The 17,846-nt window shown below is 36.1% G+C and overlaps 1 protein-coding gene across 4 annotated transcripts in view; it reads left to right on the plus strand.

Annotated features, from left to right (window-relative positions):
• Nucleotides 1-17,846, plus strand: part of LOC134220953 (fructose-bisphosphate aldolase-like) — a 68,892-nt gene that overhangs the window by 4,041 nt on the left and 47,005 nt on the right. For 3 of the 4 annotated variants that reach the window (XM_062700114.1, XM_062700113.1, XM_062700111.1), the window contains exon 2: nucleotides 8,155-8,314. In XM_062700114.1, coding sequence (XP_062556098.1) covers nucleotides 8,180-8,314 — 135 coding nt within the window. In that variant the 5' untranslated portion in view covers nucleotides 8,155-8,179. Of the gene's footprint in view, nucleotides 1-8,136; nucleotides 8,315-17,846 lie in introns of those variants that run through there. The other variant, XM_062700112.1, reaches the window with a different exon arrangement.

Here is a 17,846-nt window from a genome sequence, read left to right on the forward strand (position 1 = left end):
ACTTTAATTTCAGCATTGTACAAAAAATATTACGCTGGTTTTGAACTTTTGATAATAGGAGTAGAAAACCGTGTGGTGAATTTGAAATTCACCACATGGATTGATTGTATAATCACCTTAATACGATTTTAAAGATGCTCAAGAAGCGCCATGTTGAGTAAATTTATGGGTGAACCAAGTACAGATGAGGCATCAACAAATTGCATAGAGTTCACTAGAATCCCGATCATTCGGATTACGCCATTACTATGCTTAAACATTAACAATTTTCTAATTAATATTTCAATCAGCAAGCTCTGAATGATTTCACAAAAGTGTACGCAAGATACAGCTCTTTGAAACTCGAGCATGGTTTTGAGGCAGTAATTGATGGCTTTGCTAGCAGCTGGAAAAAGCCGCAGCTTCCATTCTCGTCAAAGTACCATATCTTGAATTATCATTTCTCAGAGTTCTGTAGAGGTACCGGAATAGGTTTTGGCTTACATATCAAACATGCTTTTTCTAGTACTTTGTTTAGAACTTTGACGAGATTTGGCATCAAAGATCGGTTAATATGTGCTGTGATCGAGTATAACAGCTTCTAACTACTATTATTCTACACGAACTCTGGTCTTACTTCTCTCCATTATGAACATAAACACTAAATTCAAATTAATTTTTACCTTTCATTCTATTAAACATTGAAAGCAACACTTATACTAAACTCGAGCAAGTTAGCCATACAAAAACATACTTAAGTCAGTTTGGTAAGATAAGTCAATTGTAAATATTTATAGTTCTAATAACGACAACGCATGCTTAGAACCATCTTTGGCGTTGTGCAAGAGAATGGTGTGTGGCGGCGAAGGATGAAACAAGAGCTCGCTCAGCTCTACGGCGAACCCAGTACCCAGAAGGTAGCTAAAGCTGGAAGGGTACGATGGGCAGGGCATATTTTAAGAATGCCAGACAGCAACCCTGCAAAGCTGGTGGTTACTTCCGACCGGCAGGTACAAGAAGAATTGAAGGACATCTACTAGGTGGATTAATCAGGGTTTTTGGTGATATTTTTGGATTCTTAAATGGATTCTTTTGAAATTTCTTAACTAAAAACTTCAAATCAAGATTTCTCGAGATTCCTCCTAGGGATTTTTTTAAAAATTGGTCCAGAGGTGCAGAATTACCACAGGAATCGAGCCCTGTACTTGGTTTTGATGGACATTTTTATTTTATAATAACGGTCTTCCGGGGCACCGTGAAATCAGAATCCGTCTACCGTGGACGGATTTCGAATCAAAGGATCAAAATCCGTACAGCTATGAATTAACTTAGGTAATATTTGAATTAAAACAGACTGATTAACTAACCAATCACTGTAAATAATCCAATACGCACCTTGAGAAGCGAACCCTTCGATCTGTGTTCCGCTTATTTTACTTCACGATTTGCAGGTTATAATTAAAACACATTTACTTTTGGTGGTATTATGTTCTAAACGAAAACAAATGGTGCCAGAAACTCCGCGATTGGGTTGGTGGGTGACGATTTATTTTTGATTTATTTCTTTTAAATTTCAAAGCCTACTGTTTATCTCATTGATTTAAAAGCTTACTGTCAAGTACATATATGAACAAGATTAGATAAATTTATCACAAATCAATTACCCTAAGCCCCCTTCAATTAATTAATATCTCGTTAAGTGGACGTACGTTTTTCGGTCCCCCGCGGTAAACACCATACGTCGGAGGAAGATCTGCTTCTACGATGAGCAAACGAATAAAATGTTATCGACCTCTACTAGTGAAAACGCTCAAAAAGATAACTTCTATCTCGTCGTCATATACACAGTCGTTGAAGGAGAAATCCTGCTTCAAATTCCAGGGGATTCGCATACAACATTGAAACAGATTTAGTTGAAACAAGCTTCCTATACTTTGGAAGTGTCCAGTAGGTATGGGAAAAAAATTGTCATCGAATTTCAAAAACGGCATTGCTCACAAGTTTCATTACCCCAAAATATGACCCCATGCTAAATTTGAGCTCAATCGGACATGATTTAGGGGTGCCTAAAATTCAACAAAGTTTTTAAATTTTTACCCATGAAAATTTTCACAAGGAAACCAAAGAAAAAGTCGAAAATCGAATTCTTGTTTTTGATGCCAAATGACTTAAAGATGCATGAAACGTCAAGATCTGATGTTATTAAAAAAATGAAAAAATTGATTTTTTCTCTTAGAACATTTTTGGGACTTGGAAATTTTTTCAGATGATGAAAATGTTTTCATCGAATTTTAACCCCGAACGATACACAAACGTTTTCGTAGCCACAAATATCCCCCTATGCATTATTTGAGCTAAATCGGACATGATTTGGGGGTGCTCAAAATTTATCAAAACTTTTTTTTTGTCACAAGGGGAAATTTTTGTCTTATTTTTTTTTTTTTTTTTATGCCATAGGATTCAAAATGCATGAACTTTGAGAATTAATTTTTTGAAAAAAAAATCAACTGTTTTGAGAATTCAAAAATTTCTCATGGCGAAAAAAATTTTTCATCGAATTTAAAAACCGAACGTTACGCAAACATTTCATAAGCCATAAAATATGCCCCTATGCAAAATTTGAGCTCCATCGTACATAATTTAGGGGTGCTCAAAATCTCGCTATCAAAATTTTGATTTTTTTTGTAACTTGATCTTTACATGTTGTGTTTTGAATTCATGCGGTACCGTGTAATAATAACCGCGTAAAAATAAACCTCAGTGTAATAAACATTGCCTAGCAATCTGATAATTTTCTCAGTAAATCTGATCTCAAAAGTTTTCAAAGTTACAACAAATTATGTAGGATGGAGCTCAAATTTTGCAAAGGGGCATATTTTAGGGCTTATGAAATGTTTGCGTAACGCCCGGTTTTTGAATTCGATGAAAAATTGTTTTCCCAATAAGAAATTTTTTCAAAGTCCTAAAACAGGCGATTTTTTTTTATTTTTTTTTTTCAAAAAATTCATTCTTAAAGATTCAAGCATTTTGAGTCCTTTGGCATCAAAAAACCAAAAAATATTTCCCCCTTGTGACACCTCTAAATCATGTCTGATTTAGCTCAAATTTTGCTTAGGTGGATATTTTTGGCTACGTTTGTGTATCGTCCGGGGTTAAAATTCGATGATAAAATTTTTACCTTCTGTCCCAAAAATGTTCTAAGAGAAAAAATCGATTTTTTTCAATTTTTTTTTTTTTTTGAAAAAAAGGTTTCATGCATTTTTAAGTCCTTTGGCATCAACAACAAAAACTCGATTTTCGACTTTTCCTTTGGTCCCCCTTGGGAAAATTTTCGTGGAAAAACTTTGATGAATTTTAAGAACTCCTAAATCATGTCCGATTGAGCTCAAATTTTGCATGGGTCATATTTTGGGGTGATGAAACTTGTGAGCAATGTCGTTTTTTTAAATTCGAAAATGTAATTTTCATTGGCACCCTAGTGTCCAGTTCAGATATTTTGGAAGAATGATTCAGCTACAAAGCAAAGGCGGCTGGTTTCGATTTCCGGTCCGGTCTGGGGAATTTTTAGGTTGGAAATTTTTTCGACTCCCCTAGACCTAGACTGATAATTCGAAAACCATTACAATATTTTCGGGAGTTTGCTCGAACCTCAATAAATTTCGGGAATAAAAGTCAAAATTAGTTTAACCATAACCAGCTATCGACACAACACGGCTATCTAGGCTGTTCGTGGAGAGAAGTTCTATCAGTCCTATCTCTGCTGGATTTCCCATTAATATGGGACAAATAGGCGATCTTGGGCAGTATACTGCTTTCACAAACTACTAGTACTTTATTACGACGTTCGGAAAAATACTCACGGATCTGCAATTGTGTATCTTACGATATTTCCGATCAGCCAATAAAAATGATGAAAATTCTTGGGCACTTCTGGTATTTAATATCGAGGCGACTCAGTCTTAGGATGAATGAAAATCCGAAAACATTAAGTTAGATGGCCTATTTTGGCAGCGTTGCATTTCTTGTTCTAAAGCAAAAAGCATTTATCAGAACATGAGTAGAATATGACAACAATAATTTGTCATCTGAGCCGTAGCGTGAGCTCCAAGCGCCCTTGGTGAAACCTACCTTTGTTGGGCGCCCCTCTTTTACTAATAGAAAATAAAATGCCTAAATTTTATATTAGGAGATATATTAGGAATATTTTTCCTCAGTATTGAGGGTCATGGGATTAAATTATATCAGCATTACAGAGTTTCCAAAATATCAAAAATCATTCTAAAGCTTAGATATCAAACTGGAATCTTAAAGGAATATCTGAATTTAAGATTTTTTGGACACATTGTGGTCTGTGAAACCATTAGCAATACTCCATTTCTTATAAAATGCTTTCGCTAAAAATATTAAGCATTATGAAATCCGCTTTGAAATTCTCCGAGAATTCTGACAACAATATTTCTTGAGCTGTCTCGTTTTGCCTTTCTCGTACACCAATGACCACTTCCAAGACGATTTTGTGATAGAAGGTCCGGAGACCCATAGTGTTATACACCAATCATCTCAGCTCGACGAATTGAGATGTTTATGTGTCCGAAATAAAACTCACTCATCTTTTAGGCACTTATCTTGATCTTTGTTTGATGATTTGTTGGCAATAAGTTGCATTTGTCAAAGAATCGTGTCCCATTGTTTCCTATTGAAAACAGGCCAGATCGGACTATGGGATCAAAAGTTATGGCCAAAATATGATTTATATACAAAAAAAAACACGCTAAGAAATTTTCACTCATTTTTTTAGTATATCTGATATACGAGAAAGGCACAAACACCGATAGGTGGATCAATCAGGGTTTTATTTTTTTGAGACGTGATTTTCACAAAACAAACATTAATTTGTCAACAACAACATATCTCCTTAATTTCGGCTCCGTAACGCCTTACGGCAAATGAGCCTTCCAAATAAACGAAAGATTAAAAAAAAAAACATATCTCCTTATTGATGATTCCTTTCAACATTGTCAACAATATAATGACAATTCAAGCAATTCAACGATGATTATTATAAATCCTAACAAATTCTAACAAGACAAAAATCTTATCGCGAAAACTTGTTTATCATGCTTTCTAACTATAGCATAGGCTATAAGTTCCACGTTAGCAACAGCAACCGGGTAGGTGCAGACAGCTTGTTTGAATACAAAATCTATCTTCAGCTCCGGCTCGACCACTTATCGACAATAAACAAAACCGGCGCAAATGATTATTCGTCTACTGAACGCACACATCTGGTTTGCGCGACCTGCCCGCGGCAGGTTATCAGCTGCGAAGAAAACAACACACCTCCCATTGCGTCACCCTTTCCTAGTCTCGAGGAGGTGTTTCTGAAAGCATTGGACGAAAACCGCGCTGCATAAAATAGGGGGACTGCTCCTGGACTTCATCTCATAGCTCCGATATTGGTCTCACGAAAAACAAAGCAAAGTATTTGGTTTGTTTATTATTTTTGTGATTTTTTTCAGCAGTGAGCACGCATGTTAGCAAAAAGAAGCGACGAAATGGACACCGCATTTCTTTGTTTCGCGAAGAGATGAATATATGTTCAGTGAGATGGAAAACGGAACAGTTCCCCTATGTAATTATGAATTTATAGACTTTTATGAAAACAAATCTTCAGGAAACTCAGTTTCTTAAAATACATTGAATCACATGTCTGTGGTTGAATATTTGGCTTTATTGGGGGAAGAGGTTCGGTTATGGGTACCCCTACGTATCTTTTGACAGATAACAGATGCTGTCATTCTGACAACCATCATTTGTTTGCTATAGTAACATGATGTTTTGTACTCAATATCAAACCAAATAGACATCTCTACTTTGAACTATGAACAAATTAATTAAAAACAACACGAAAGTTTCATTTACATTTTTCAACGTGTCATCAATTAAACTGATTCAATTAAAAAAAATGAGTTCCAATGCGTATTTATACAGTAAATTTAATCTATTTTGAGGATCAATAACCATTGCCACGATTGCCATCCATTGCCATTTCTTCACATTCCAAAAAGGCTAGGAAACTCGGTTGTGGGCACCCTAATTTTAACAACAACTCAATCAGTGCTGCTGAAGTTATCCCCTAACTTATTTTTAATGACGTTTTCAAGCAGTTTTTATAATTATTTAAACAAAATTGATAGAAATAATGAGTTTAATTGATACTTTTAATTTATTGGGCATGTCTAGTTATTGTAGACATACTTTTTGGTACTGAACGTTGACCGATTTGCTTGCATTCGACGGGAAATCTTGTCCTATTGCTTTCTGTTGAATATTTTTCAAATCGGACTAAGGGATCAAAATTTATGGCCAAATATGTTTTTTTTATAATGAACGAGAAAGGCACCATTACCGCTAGGGCGATTGATCAGGGGTTTTTTAATGCAATATACGTAATTCAATGGAAAAAAGGAAATCCATTTACCTGTAAGTGCAATTTTAAGCTTTTCTTACGTTATTGTTTTCAATATCCTTCCCAATGCACGAGAAAGGAATGACCACTGAAAGGTGGATTGGTCTGATTTTTTAGTGCCTCCTGGCTATTAGAATAAACAAATTATTCCTTTTCTTTAAAGCTGAGTGGTTTTGATTTTTCTTCTTTATTTTCTGACGAGGTCTAAAAGATGCCCACAACCGAACCACAAAATTGAAATGTTCAAAACTGTCAAATTTGCGAAATTGTCAATAAAATTTACAAAATCGTCGAAAACAATTTAATTTCTTTGCTAATAGTAGGGTTATTTGTCTAGCTTTCCATTGGTATACAAATGTCGGCTTAAGATAAACTAGGACCAAAGTTAAGACAAAAGGGTGCCCACAACCAAATTGTTTTTTATCAATACAGTTTTAAAAGGAAGTCATGAGTAGTAAAATCAATGAAAAAACGATTATCAATTTGTAACGAAACAAAATAATTCTTATTTTTGGGAAACAACGCTAAAAACGGATACCAAACTTTTTGAAAAATCGCAAAATTTATAGAAGTAATCACATGTTTACTAGTGGACGTTCAATAACTGCAAGTCATTCTCGTTTTATCATAAGAAAACAGCATTAGAAAACGAAGTTTTTGAAAATATAAACATTTTTTAATGAATATCTTGATCAACTATGACTTCAAAGAATATTTTAGCAAAGAACATTTTAATATTCATAGTGAAATGTTTGACCATGCTTAATAAAACTGAGTGCAGTATCAAACTTTTTACAAGATTTTTGGTTCAATGTAATAACCATAATCTGTCTAGTCAAGAAAATCGTTTTCAAATACCAGCTTTGCCTCCAGACGCTATTATTAAACAAAATATGTCAACCGACGAGTTCTATATCGCTCAAAGTTTGATATCTACATACTTCATGCCATTCAGGTGCTTTATATGTGCTTGTCATGTATTTTCACCGGCTTTTTATATGTCTTATGAATCGCAAACCGGTCAAACACCTTGAAATCTTGCACAACCTAAGCTATGCTCCGGGTGTTCAACAGATTTGGCGACGTGTGAACCGGACCGTATGCAGACGATATGCCGGCGGACGCCGATTAGCATTTCGCAAGTGGACTTCGAATTCCATCACATCCACAACGATGCACTATACACTGACTGGTTTGAAATGTTTCATGCTCTTATCGTCGGGATCGTCGGATGTCTGATGGAGGAATAGAGGTAATAAACTATAGAGGACGATTGTCGCTGCGGTTCCCTTTGTTATCGTCCCCAAACATGTTGGGTACCTATCTGTCAAAACGTTCTGATTTTTCCCTTGTTTAGTGTTTTTCCCATTTAGTGCCCTATCCTCGCCAGCAAAAGATGTTTCGCCAGTGACGACAGCGACAAGCCTCCTCTATAGTGGATTACCTCTATTGATGGAGGTGACGTCACCGTTGACGCACATGCGCCCTCCGTTTGCTTAAAAGTATCGGTGCACATTACGCCCAATCATCATCGTCAGGCAAATACTATCACACTTTTGTTCTGTATAGTCGGGACACTCACCGTCATCGCAGCAGCACCATCTACCTTAAAATCACCACAATAAAACTGTTCGAACGAACCGGGGCTATATCGGAAGAATGTTACCAAACTGTTATAATACTTATAGGATTCTCCATCGTTTTAGATATCCAAACCGCAAACCTATCAACATGACTACCTACTTCAACTACCCACCAAAGGAAGTCCAGGAGGAGCTGGCCGCCATTGCCAAGGCTATTGTTGCCCCCGGCAAGGGAATCCTGGCCGCCGATGAGTCGACCGCCACCTGTGGCAAGCGTTTCGCTGTGAGTATTCAATAATATAAATAATTTGTAAGACAGCCATAGAGTATCAATAGTGAATAAGTTTCATTCCAAATTTTCGAACGCTATGCGCTATTCTAGTTTGAATCTGGAGTAAAATAGAACAAACTCGCTGGTTTCACTAGCAATGTTCCATTTATGTGCGAAAAATTTCCAATTCAATGAAATAATTATGTTGCTGTCAACAAAGGCGCCGTAATTGCATAGTTGATTGATCCGTATATAAAATGATGCATTCAGAAACCAAATTAATTGAAACATATTTGCATTTCGTGATTCATTCGTGGTTCGAATCTGCAGAAAATAGAACTGAGCGGTATAACAGTTTAAAGCTTTTGAAACTCAATTGTTTGTACGGGGAAAATGACTAGGGTCGGTGTACCAATTGTCGCCATACATAAGAACAACTATTTTTTTAAAAATAAGTAAAAGGCATGTGGGTGGACTTTATATATCAAGCGAAAGGTTTTACTTCATGCTCCTTAGAACAGCTGTGAAAACCACAATAAAATTTGTTATTATCCTCAAAATTGATTAATCCATAATAGGAACCCATGCACCAGTTGTGGCACTATTCTTAATTTTGGTTCCTTATTTGGCAAATCCCATTGTTTTCTTATAGGACTGGCCAAATAGGGACCACTAGTGCGACAACTGGTGCAAAGGACGTGAAAAATTAAGCAAAATCAATTTTTACAATTATGCTTTGCTTGTTTTGGAGGAAATCAAAGGTGTTATCGTGTCATATGAATATGCTTTATCGATATGAACTTGGTTCGCGGTGATTTGATTGGTCATTGGGCATATAAAGCACTAGTGCGACAACTGGTGCTATAGCCACAACTGGTACACCTAGCCTATTTCATATCAAATTCATATTCAAAATTACAGCCCCGAACGATTTGATTCATTTCTGGCCTGAGCATTCTTTGTATGTCAATGCATCTTGTGCGGAATTTCATAAAGTTCTATTAAAAAAATCAACTGACAATAACGGAACAAAACATTTCAAAACCATCATCTCATCTAGTAAGCGGTGCTTATTGAAATAGCGTTGGCTGCTTTAGTTCTTGTTCACGCATGTCGTGACGCAGCAAAGCAGAAATAATAAAAATGACAGTTGTGCGTTGCTTCCGTATTGAGTGGAGTGCCCTTGAAAACGCGAGTACTTTTGAGTTTGGATTTCATGAGGACTGAGGAGTGTCTTTAACCAGTTGATTCAAAAGTATAATATTGCTATTAGGTCGTTACTGTTCGCGTGACTAACACCTGGCAGCCAAAGTACCGGTACTACAAGTGTCAAACCGATGTTGGTGATGAAACAAAACATGCACTACAACATGATGCATAAATTATGGCCAATTGAAGCTTGTTGAAGCATAATTTGGCAAAATAATTTAATTGACTACAGCGCCACTAGCGTTCTAGTACTTATGTTTCTACTATTTAACCTCGGTATTTCTAGTGGTGAATAGGGCCAGGGTTGTAATGCTAACTGCGGTTTTCTTAGTCCCATTTTCAATTTGGTACAGATATGTGTTAAGTTGTACAAAGTTTAAGAACATATTATAAATCAATAACATTATAAAAACTTGAAGAGAAAACGTTCAATAAATTGTGTTCAAAAATTTAATTTCATTTGTGTTTGCTCAGAATTAGTTCTGGTTCGCGCGAAATAGATTCCGCGTCGCGCGGATTCGATATTGCGAATCATTTAAAAACGGACGGTAAAAAGCTTCACACAACAATGATTTGGTTGCAGCAACTCAAATGTGGCCATACTTGGTTGTATATGAGTTACGTTAACTTCTCTACAACATATGTGCTGCTTGGGTGTGCTTTTATGCCGAGGATATTTTCCAACCCAAAACTTTTCTAGACCGGTCCGTGAATTAAACCCACCCACCTTCGGCATTGTCTTGCTCTGTAGCCGCGCATCTTACCACACGGCTAAAGAAGGCCTACATTCGTAATCAGTGAATAAAAATTGAATCGATGCACGTGCGAAAAAATCTATCAAAGTGAACCTGCGACACAGCTTTGTGTTTTTGTCGTAAATAATAATGACAAAGAATCGTTTTTTTTTTTGTCAGCAGTTAAGGACATACGCATTGGCTCAACTATCCCGTATGGACATGATTGGTTGATATCGTTTTTATACCAGGCGTAATTGACTTGGTAGACCATTTGGGCTGAACTCCAGAACGATTTGGAGAACCTAGAACATCGGATTACAACAATTTTGATTTGTAAATCATGCGCATTGAATCTATGTACCTTTACTGATCACCTAGGACCTGTGAATCATCATCGTCCTCTAGTGGAGAAAATCTCTAATACCTTGTCCAAGAACACAATACATATAAATAGTCAGGATCTTTAGATCCAGGTTCTCAATATGAATGAAATTAGACCTGTGCGCCGCCGCCGCCGGTGGTTTTACTCACGCCGCCGCCGCCTAAGATTTTGGGTCGGCGCGCTGCCGATCATAATTTTGCCACGCTGATGACTAATCGCAATAAAAAAAAATAACTTGAGCCGAGTCGCGTAAAATGCGGGACATCGAAGATGGCCTTACAGTTGAGGACGAAATACGTATCTGTAAAGCGATACAATTTGGTGGAATTAATTGGAATAGTACTAAATTCTTCTTATGATAGTTGTTGAAACAGGACAAGGGCACCGCTCTTTCAGCAGGGCAAATTGCAATAAAACATTAGATGCTTTGCTTACCGCATGCTACAAAGCTAAATAAACTTTATTAAAATAAATACATTCGATAAAAATAACATAAATAACTTACAACTGATGGTGTCTCTAAGTCAGTGTGGTGACATACATTGTCTTGGTTAATGAATAGGTTAGTTGATTAGTTTGTGAGTTTGAATGAAGGTTTATCTAGTAAATTTAATCTACTAAGTAGAATAAGCCATGAAATGTGTAACTGATCTTAGACATTCGTTTAAGTCAAGCCCTCATTCAGTTGGGCTCCTAAAACTGTAGATGATTCGTAAATTATGTTTGTTCCGGTACATAAGCTTTTGTGAGGGCATGAATTTCCAAAGCGCATATTCTTTCACTGGTTAAGGCAATCTAGGCAATTTTCGGATTGGAAGTTGTTTCGACTTTCCTGGGCATAAAAGTATCATCGTGTTGTTATGAATTCCTTCGGGAACCCTTTAAAGAATTCCTTCGGAAGTTTATTTAGCAATTCTCTGGGAATTCTTCCAGATCTTCCTGCAGAAATTCCTTCGAAAATGCCTTCATGAGTTCTTTCCGAAATTCTGTCAGTAATACATTTGGAAAGTTTTAGTGTTCGTTTATTTTGTTTTATTCTTTGAAAATTAAATTAATAACTCCATTGGAATGGAGGACCTCCTTAGCTGTGCGGTAAGATGCATGGCTACAAAGCAAGAGCATGCTGAGGGTGGCTGGGTTTCGGTTCCCGGTCCGGTCTAGGAAATTTTCGTTGGAAATTGTATTGGGTTGGAAATTGTGTTGACTTCCCTGGGCAATGGGCATAAAAGTATTATCGTGTTAGCCTCATGATATACAAATGCAAAAATGGTAACGTGACTTAGAAACCTCGCAGTTTATAACAGTGTAAGTGCTAAAAAAAACACTAAGCTGCGAGGCGGCAATGTTCCAGAAGAAGAAGAAGAAGAACTCCATCGGAAACTATTTAATTATCTAATTATTTTCAAATGATTTCCTGGAAGACAATCCAAAAGAATTTCTGAGGAAATCTACGAAGGAAACTCGGAGGCTTTTCGAAGAAACTTTTAAAGAAATCCCTGGGAAATATCCGAAGAAATTCTTGATGATTTTTTCTTTGATTAAGAAAGGAAAAAAAATCTTGAGGAGTTCCACATAATTTATAGGCATCTTTGCCCTAGAATGTTGTCCTTCTATGATTTTGAAACACTAGCGTACCTAGCAGTGGAAGTTAAGCTTTACTGATCAATGAGCATGAGAGCACAGAGAACAGACATACTGGTCCATTCTCAATCGTGTGTAAGGAATTTAACGGTCATTTTGGAATGCAACACAAGTGGCAATCTCGTGGCGGCGCTGGCATCGCAAAGTATCTCTCATCAAGAAGCTGTCAACATTTTAGGCGCCACCACCCACCATAAACATAAAGAACAGATCCTCCTCATCACACTGGATTCAATTCCATATGCGATGTTTCTTTCTCACACTAACGCAAGTGGTTTTGCTGCCATCAAGAAGTGCATGGTTTGTTTTGTGATGAGATGTTTCATTGGTGAACAGAAGCAACCACCTTTGACTGTATTATCATTATTGTAATTCTTTTCAATATTTACTGTCCCTTCCATTAGCCACAGCCACAGTCATCGTCACAGCCAGCAGCGAAGCACTAAAAGGATGAAAACGGCCATAATTTGTGCTCAAGGATATTCATGATTTTTTTACCATTCATTTATGTCCCGCCTAGTCGTTCCATTCGGGTTATGCATAGGAAACTAACTAGCATTTCCGGCAGTGAATTGTTTTGAAACACTATCTCTCTTTTCGATAGTAGTCTACAATTTTAGCTAATCGTAATCTGAACATATTATTAAGAACATATATTTATTCAACAATATGCAATTGAGAAGTGGCACCAGTAGTAAACTCTACTTGGTAATTGGTTGCTTGAGAGAACAAAATGCATTTTGTAGAATTTGTTTTTTGACCTTGTTGGTTCCATAGTGAACGAAAAATAAATATCAACAGTTACCACGTGCTGGAAAAGGCGGCAAGCTTGGTTTCATCTTGGCGCGCAATATTTGTTTGATGCAATGTGACAGCTGGTACGCATTACTCCATGAATGACACCTAGCGCCACCAAACGACGTATTGCCACAGTCAGTATTTTAACGTACTTTGATTTACACAGTTTTTTTGAGTAAAATTTGTTCTAGCCTGTATGTCTGTTATCTCTGATGAGAGAGAGCAGCAGTGCATGCTTTTCTTTTTCTTTCTTCCAGTGCCGTTCGTCGATTGTTGATACACAAAGAGCTCACTTTGGAAATTACGGTTTGTTCTATCATGCCTATCTGTGTTGTGGGAGTTCTCAAATGAATTTTTGGAGGTGTTTTTGGAGGGTTTTGTGCAGAAATTTAAATGAATTTTCGAAGGCATTTTTGCAAGAAAGTCTGAATGTATTTTCAAAAATAATTCCCGTTAGAACTGCTAAAAGAGTTTTTGAAGGTATTTCTAGAAGACTTCCCAAAAGAATTCCTAAAGGTGCTTCCGGAGGAATTCATAAACGATTTTAGGAAGGAATTTCTGAAGGAATTTTCAGAGGAATTATCAAAGGAATTGATAAAGAAATTCCTAATAGAATTTCGGAGGCAATACCTTATTCCTCCAAAAATGTTTGTCTTCATTAAGGAGACTTTCAGCCCTAGGCTGGCTCCCCTCCGACAATCCTGCAGAAATTCTTTTGGAGATTAGTCCAGGAACTTCCTCGAGAATTGCCTCAAGGTGTTCTACAAAAACTCCTTCTGAAACGAATTTAAGAAAGTCTTTCGGAATCTTTCGGTTATTCCTTGAAATTTTCTTCAGGAATTAGTACGAAAATTTTGTTAGGAATTCCTTCGGAAGTTTATTTAGCAATTCCTCCGGGAATTTCTTAAGGAATTCCTCAAGACATTCTATTGAGATTTTCTTTGAAAATCGTTTAGCAACTCTTTAAATTTTTTAAGCAATGCCTTCGGAAATTTCTTCGAGAAATCCTTTTCTTCAGAAATTAGTTCGGATCAATTAGAAGAATTAGTTCGCATTTTCCTTGGGAAAATCATTAAGGTATTCTTCCGAAAATTCCTTCAGAAATTCTTCTAAGAACTCTTTTGGATTTTTTTGAAAAGTTCCAGGACGATATTTAAGAAATTCTGAACAAGTTCCTTAAAGAATATCCGAAGAAATTCCTGAAGGATTGTTTAAAGTAACTCCTGAAGGAACTTCCTTAAGAAATTCTGAACAAGTTCCTTAAAGAATAGAATCCGAAGAAATTCCTAAAGGATTGTTTAAAGTAACTCTTGAAGGAACTTCCGACAGTCTTAGATTTCTATGAAAATTCATTTTGACATTCCGTCAAAACTTCGTTCACAAATTCGGAAATACTTTCTGTAAATCTTTCGCAAATTCCTTTTGAAATATCTACGGAAAATGTTTTAGAACTTCCTTCGGAAATTGTCAAAATATTTTCTAAGAACTTTTTTCTATGAAATATTTTCTAAGAATTTCAAAAATTTCTAAGAAATTCTTCCAGTCGCCCTGTACGATCATGAAGCATAGACGTTAAAAGATGCAGACCATCAAATTCTCGGAGTATTTTAGTGGAAAATACTACGCACAACACTTTGCGGTGTGGTAGAAAATAATGAATGGCGCAGCCGCATGAATCAAGACTTGTACCAAGGGTAAAAAATGCAGAAATGGGTAGGCTGATAAAATACGGCAGATGACAGTGAGCCGACATATAGTGCGTATGCCGCAAGATAGACCGGCAAAAGTCTTGTTTAGCAGAGAACCTGGAAGAGGACATGGGCTCCGGGGTAGAACCCGCATTCTCTGTCTGTGTGCAAACGAGGCAGATGCGCGTGCGGCCGGCGTGCAGGGAGACTGGCGACTAGCGGTCCAAGAATGAGTGACCTGAAACAAGACATTACAGTCGGTTTTGCTCCGGACAACAAGGAGTGTACAACCAACATAGGTATAGGTAATTCCTCTGGAAATTTCTTCGGAAATTTATCCGAAAATTTCTTCTAAAATTAATTTTGGGATGCATTCGAAAATTCTGTTGGGAATTCCTTTGAAAATGTCTGGGGGATTTCTTCGAAATTTTCTTAAAAGGTTCCTACTGATTTTTCTTTGGGAATTCCTTCAGTTTCCAATGTTCTTCCGGAAATTCCTTCAAAAATTTGCAGAAAATGGTTTCATAAACTTTCTTCGACATTACTTCAAGAATTCCCTCGGATAGAAAATTCACTTAAGAATTTCATCGGAAAATAGTTCATTCTTAAATAAATTTCCGAATGAATTCCTGCAGGAAGTCACGCTTCTCGAAACCCTCCCTCCTTCCTCTATACTTTCCTCCAAAAATTCATTCAAGAGCTCCATCAAGAACTTTTTTGGCAAATTCAACAAAATTTCAGGAAAAATATCTAAAAAAAAAAATGCAGCCACTTCAACATTGCCCAATTCTGTATGTAACTCAAAGAATAGTAGTTGAAATTTTTCAGCAATTTAAATATATTGAGATGTTTCTACATTCCAATTGAAACTTGGTCTGCTTTTCAACTTAGTATTCTATTACCATTTCCTCAATTATTAATTGAAAGCTTTTCTGTGCCCGCCATTGCATGAGTATGTATCTCGTGTGGCAAGTACAATGGATACACTATGCCCAGGAAGTCGAGAATGTTTCCAACCCTAAAACATCCTAGACCGAACCGAGAATCAAACTCGCCATCTCCGGATTGGCAATCCTACTCCTTTGCTCGCAAGGCTACTGGAGACAAATTAGTTCTATGACACCGAAACCTAATTCTCAACATTGCTCAGGGACTAGTGAAGCATGATTTATAGTTTGAATTTGATTCATCAAAATCAGAGAATAACAAAATAGTGTTCATTTAAATAACATTTTGAAATCAGGTATTGATTAGTGTCGCCGGCAATTAACTATTTTAAATGTGCTGTTTGATGATCGACAAACGTAGAATATTGCAATTTTAATCCACTGAAGTCGATTTTTATACTAGTGGTTCCTACCCCGTGAATCAAACCGCTTGAATCCATAAATCCGCGTTAGAATTTATTTTTTCAGCCATTGATTTTTTCATCCACGCCGGTTCACGCCGCCTTCGATAAAAGTCAACGGCACGCCGCCGTCGCCGGTGCAAAAGTGACCACCACGCCGCCGCCGCCGATGATATTAAAGGCGCACAGGTCTAAATGAAATATGAAAGATCAGTTGCACCATCTAGTGAAGAAATTCAGAGTTACTATAGTCAGATCCGGTATAGACATGACAATTTGTATATTTTAGCCGAAAACAAGTACCCAACTAGACAGGGTTCGTAGATGTGGCTTGATATCTTGTGTATATGAAAGAAGAGGCAGTATTGGCGGCACCTAGCGGATAAATGTCGATATTTCTAATTCTTTTCGTATAGATCAAATTCTTTAGAACAAATTTGCTGAATAGATCCTGTGAAAATATAATGACCATCATGAGAAAAAGCACCTTTTTATGCCCATTATGTTTATCATATGAAGAGTTTTCCTAGAAAAGCTCCAAATATAATAGACACTATCGCGATCATGTGAGTTAATTCTGAATCAAATTGATCACCATGTGAATGATATTAGTTCATAGTAAAATGTTGTCAAAGACATGTGACACTTTCTCTTTAGAATTTCTCAGTAATAATCGGAAATGCAACTGATCTATAAATAGTTCACTGGCTGTTAAGCGTTACTGATCTACAAATAGATAACTGGGCGCTAACGGGTTAATTACCAGGGATTGAATATGAAGCGGAATGAAATAAAAATCTCTAACTTATCATCTCTGTATACATTCGCGATATGTAGCATACCATGATAGACGATTTTGTCAAGCTGTCAACGATAATTTACTGATTCGGAGACTATACTCCATGATAAATTCCTTCAAAAAAGCTCCAATTGCAGAGAGGAAGGCCCGGTCCTAACGGAGGGAGGGTTCCTATCTGATTAAATAAAATCGATAATCAGAATTTTCTTTAGATATCCAATTTTTCTGATTCTCTATATTCAATTAAATTTTTAAACATGGAAAATGTAATTTAATTAATACTTTTTAGTTTGTTACAGTTGTTCATTTTTTTTCATTCTATTCCGTATTTCCGATTTGTTCAAATTTCTCGATTTTTCTATTCTTCTTATGAGTCTCGTTACGATGTAAAACCGACTGAAACCATCCAAGGAGGGCATGACAGCAAAATAAAATTTCCATATAGAATTTAAAAAAATTATAAAAAATAGGAAATTGCTGATTAAGAAATCAAGTTGGAAGCATTTTTTTTCTTTTCTTTTTTCAAGTGATTTTTCATGCAATAAATAAACAATAAACAACAATGAATTTTCAGATAACAAAAATATATTATCCATATCGAACGCAAAATTTTCAATTATAAAAATAAAAATTCCATCAAGAATCAAAATTTAGCATTGAAAAAAAAAATTTTTTTTCTATGATTGAATTTGTATCAAACCAAAAAACATGAATAAAACATAAGAAAGTTTCCATAGAAGAATTAAAAACCTATAAAATTAAAAACGAATAAAATATTTTTTTAATAATAATAAACGTTTTCAAAAAAGGACCTATAGAAAAAATGCTATGTTTTATTTCTTTATTTTTTTTCTGGAAAAAAATATGCAGAAAATTTCATAATGAATTGTTTTTTTTTCTAATATTGGTTTATTTATGGACACTTTTATGTTTATTTATTGC

The sequence above is a fragment of the Armigeres subalbatus genome, chromosome 3, assembly GCF_024139115.2.
Source record: "Armigeres subalbatus isolate Guangzhou_Male chromosome 3, GZ_Asu_2, whole genome shotgun sequence".
Lineage (NCBI taxonomy): Eukaryota > Metazoa > Arthropoda > Insecta > Diptera > Culicidae > Armigeres > Armigeres subalbatus.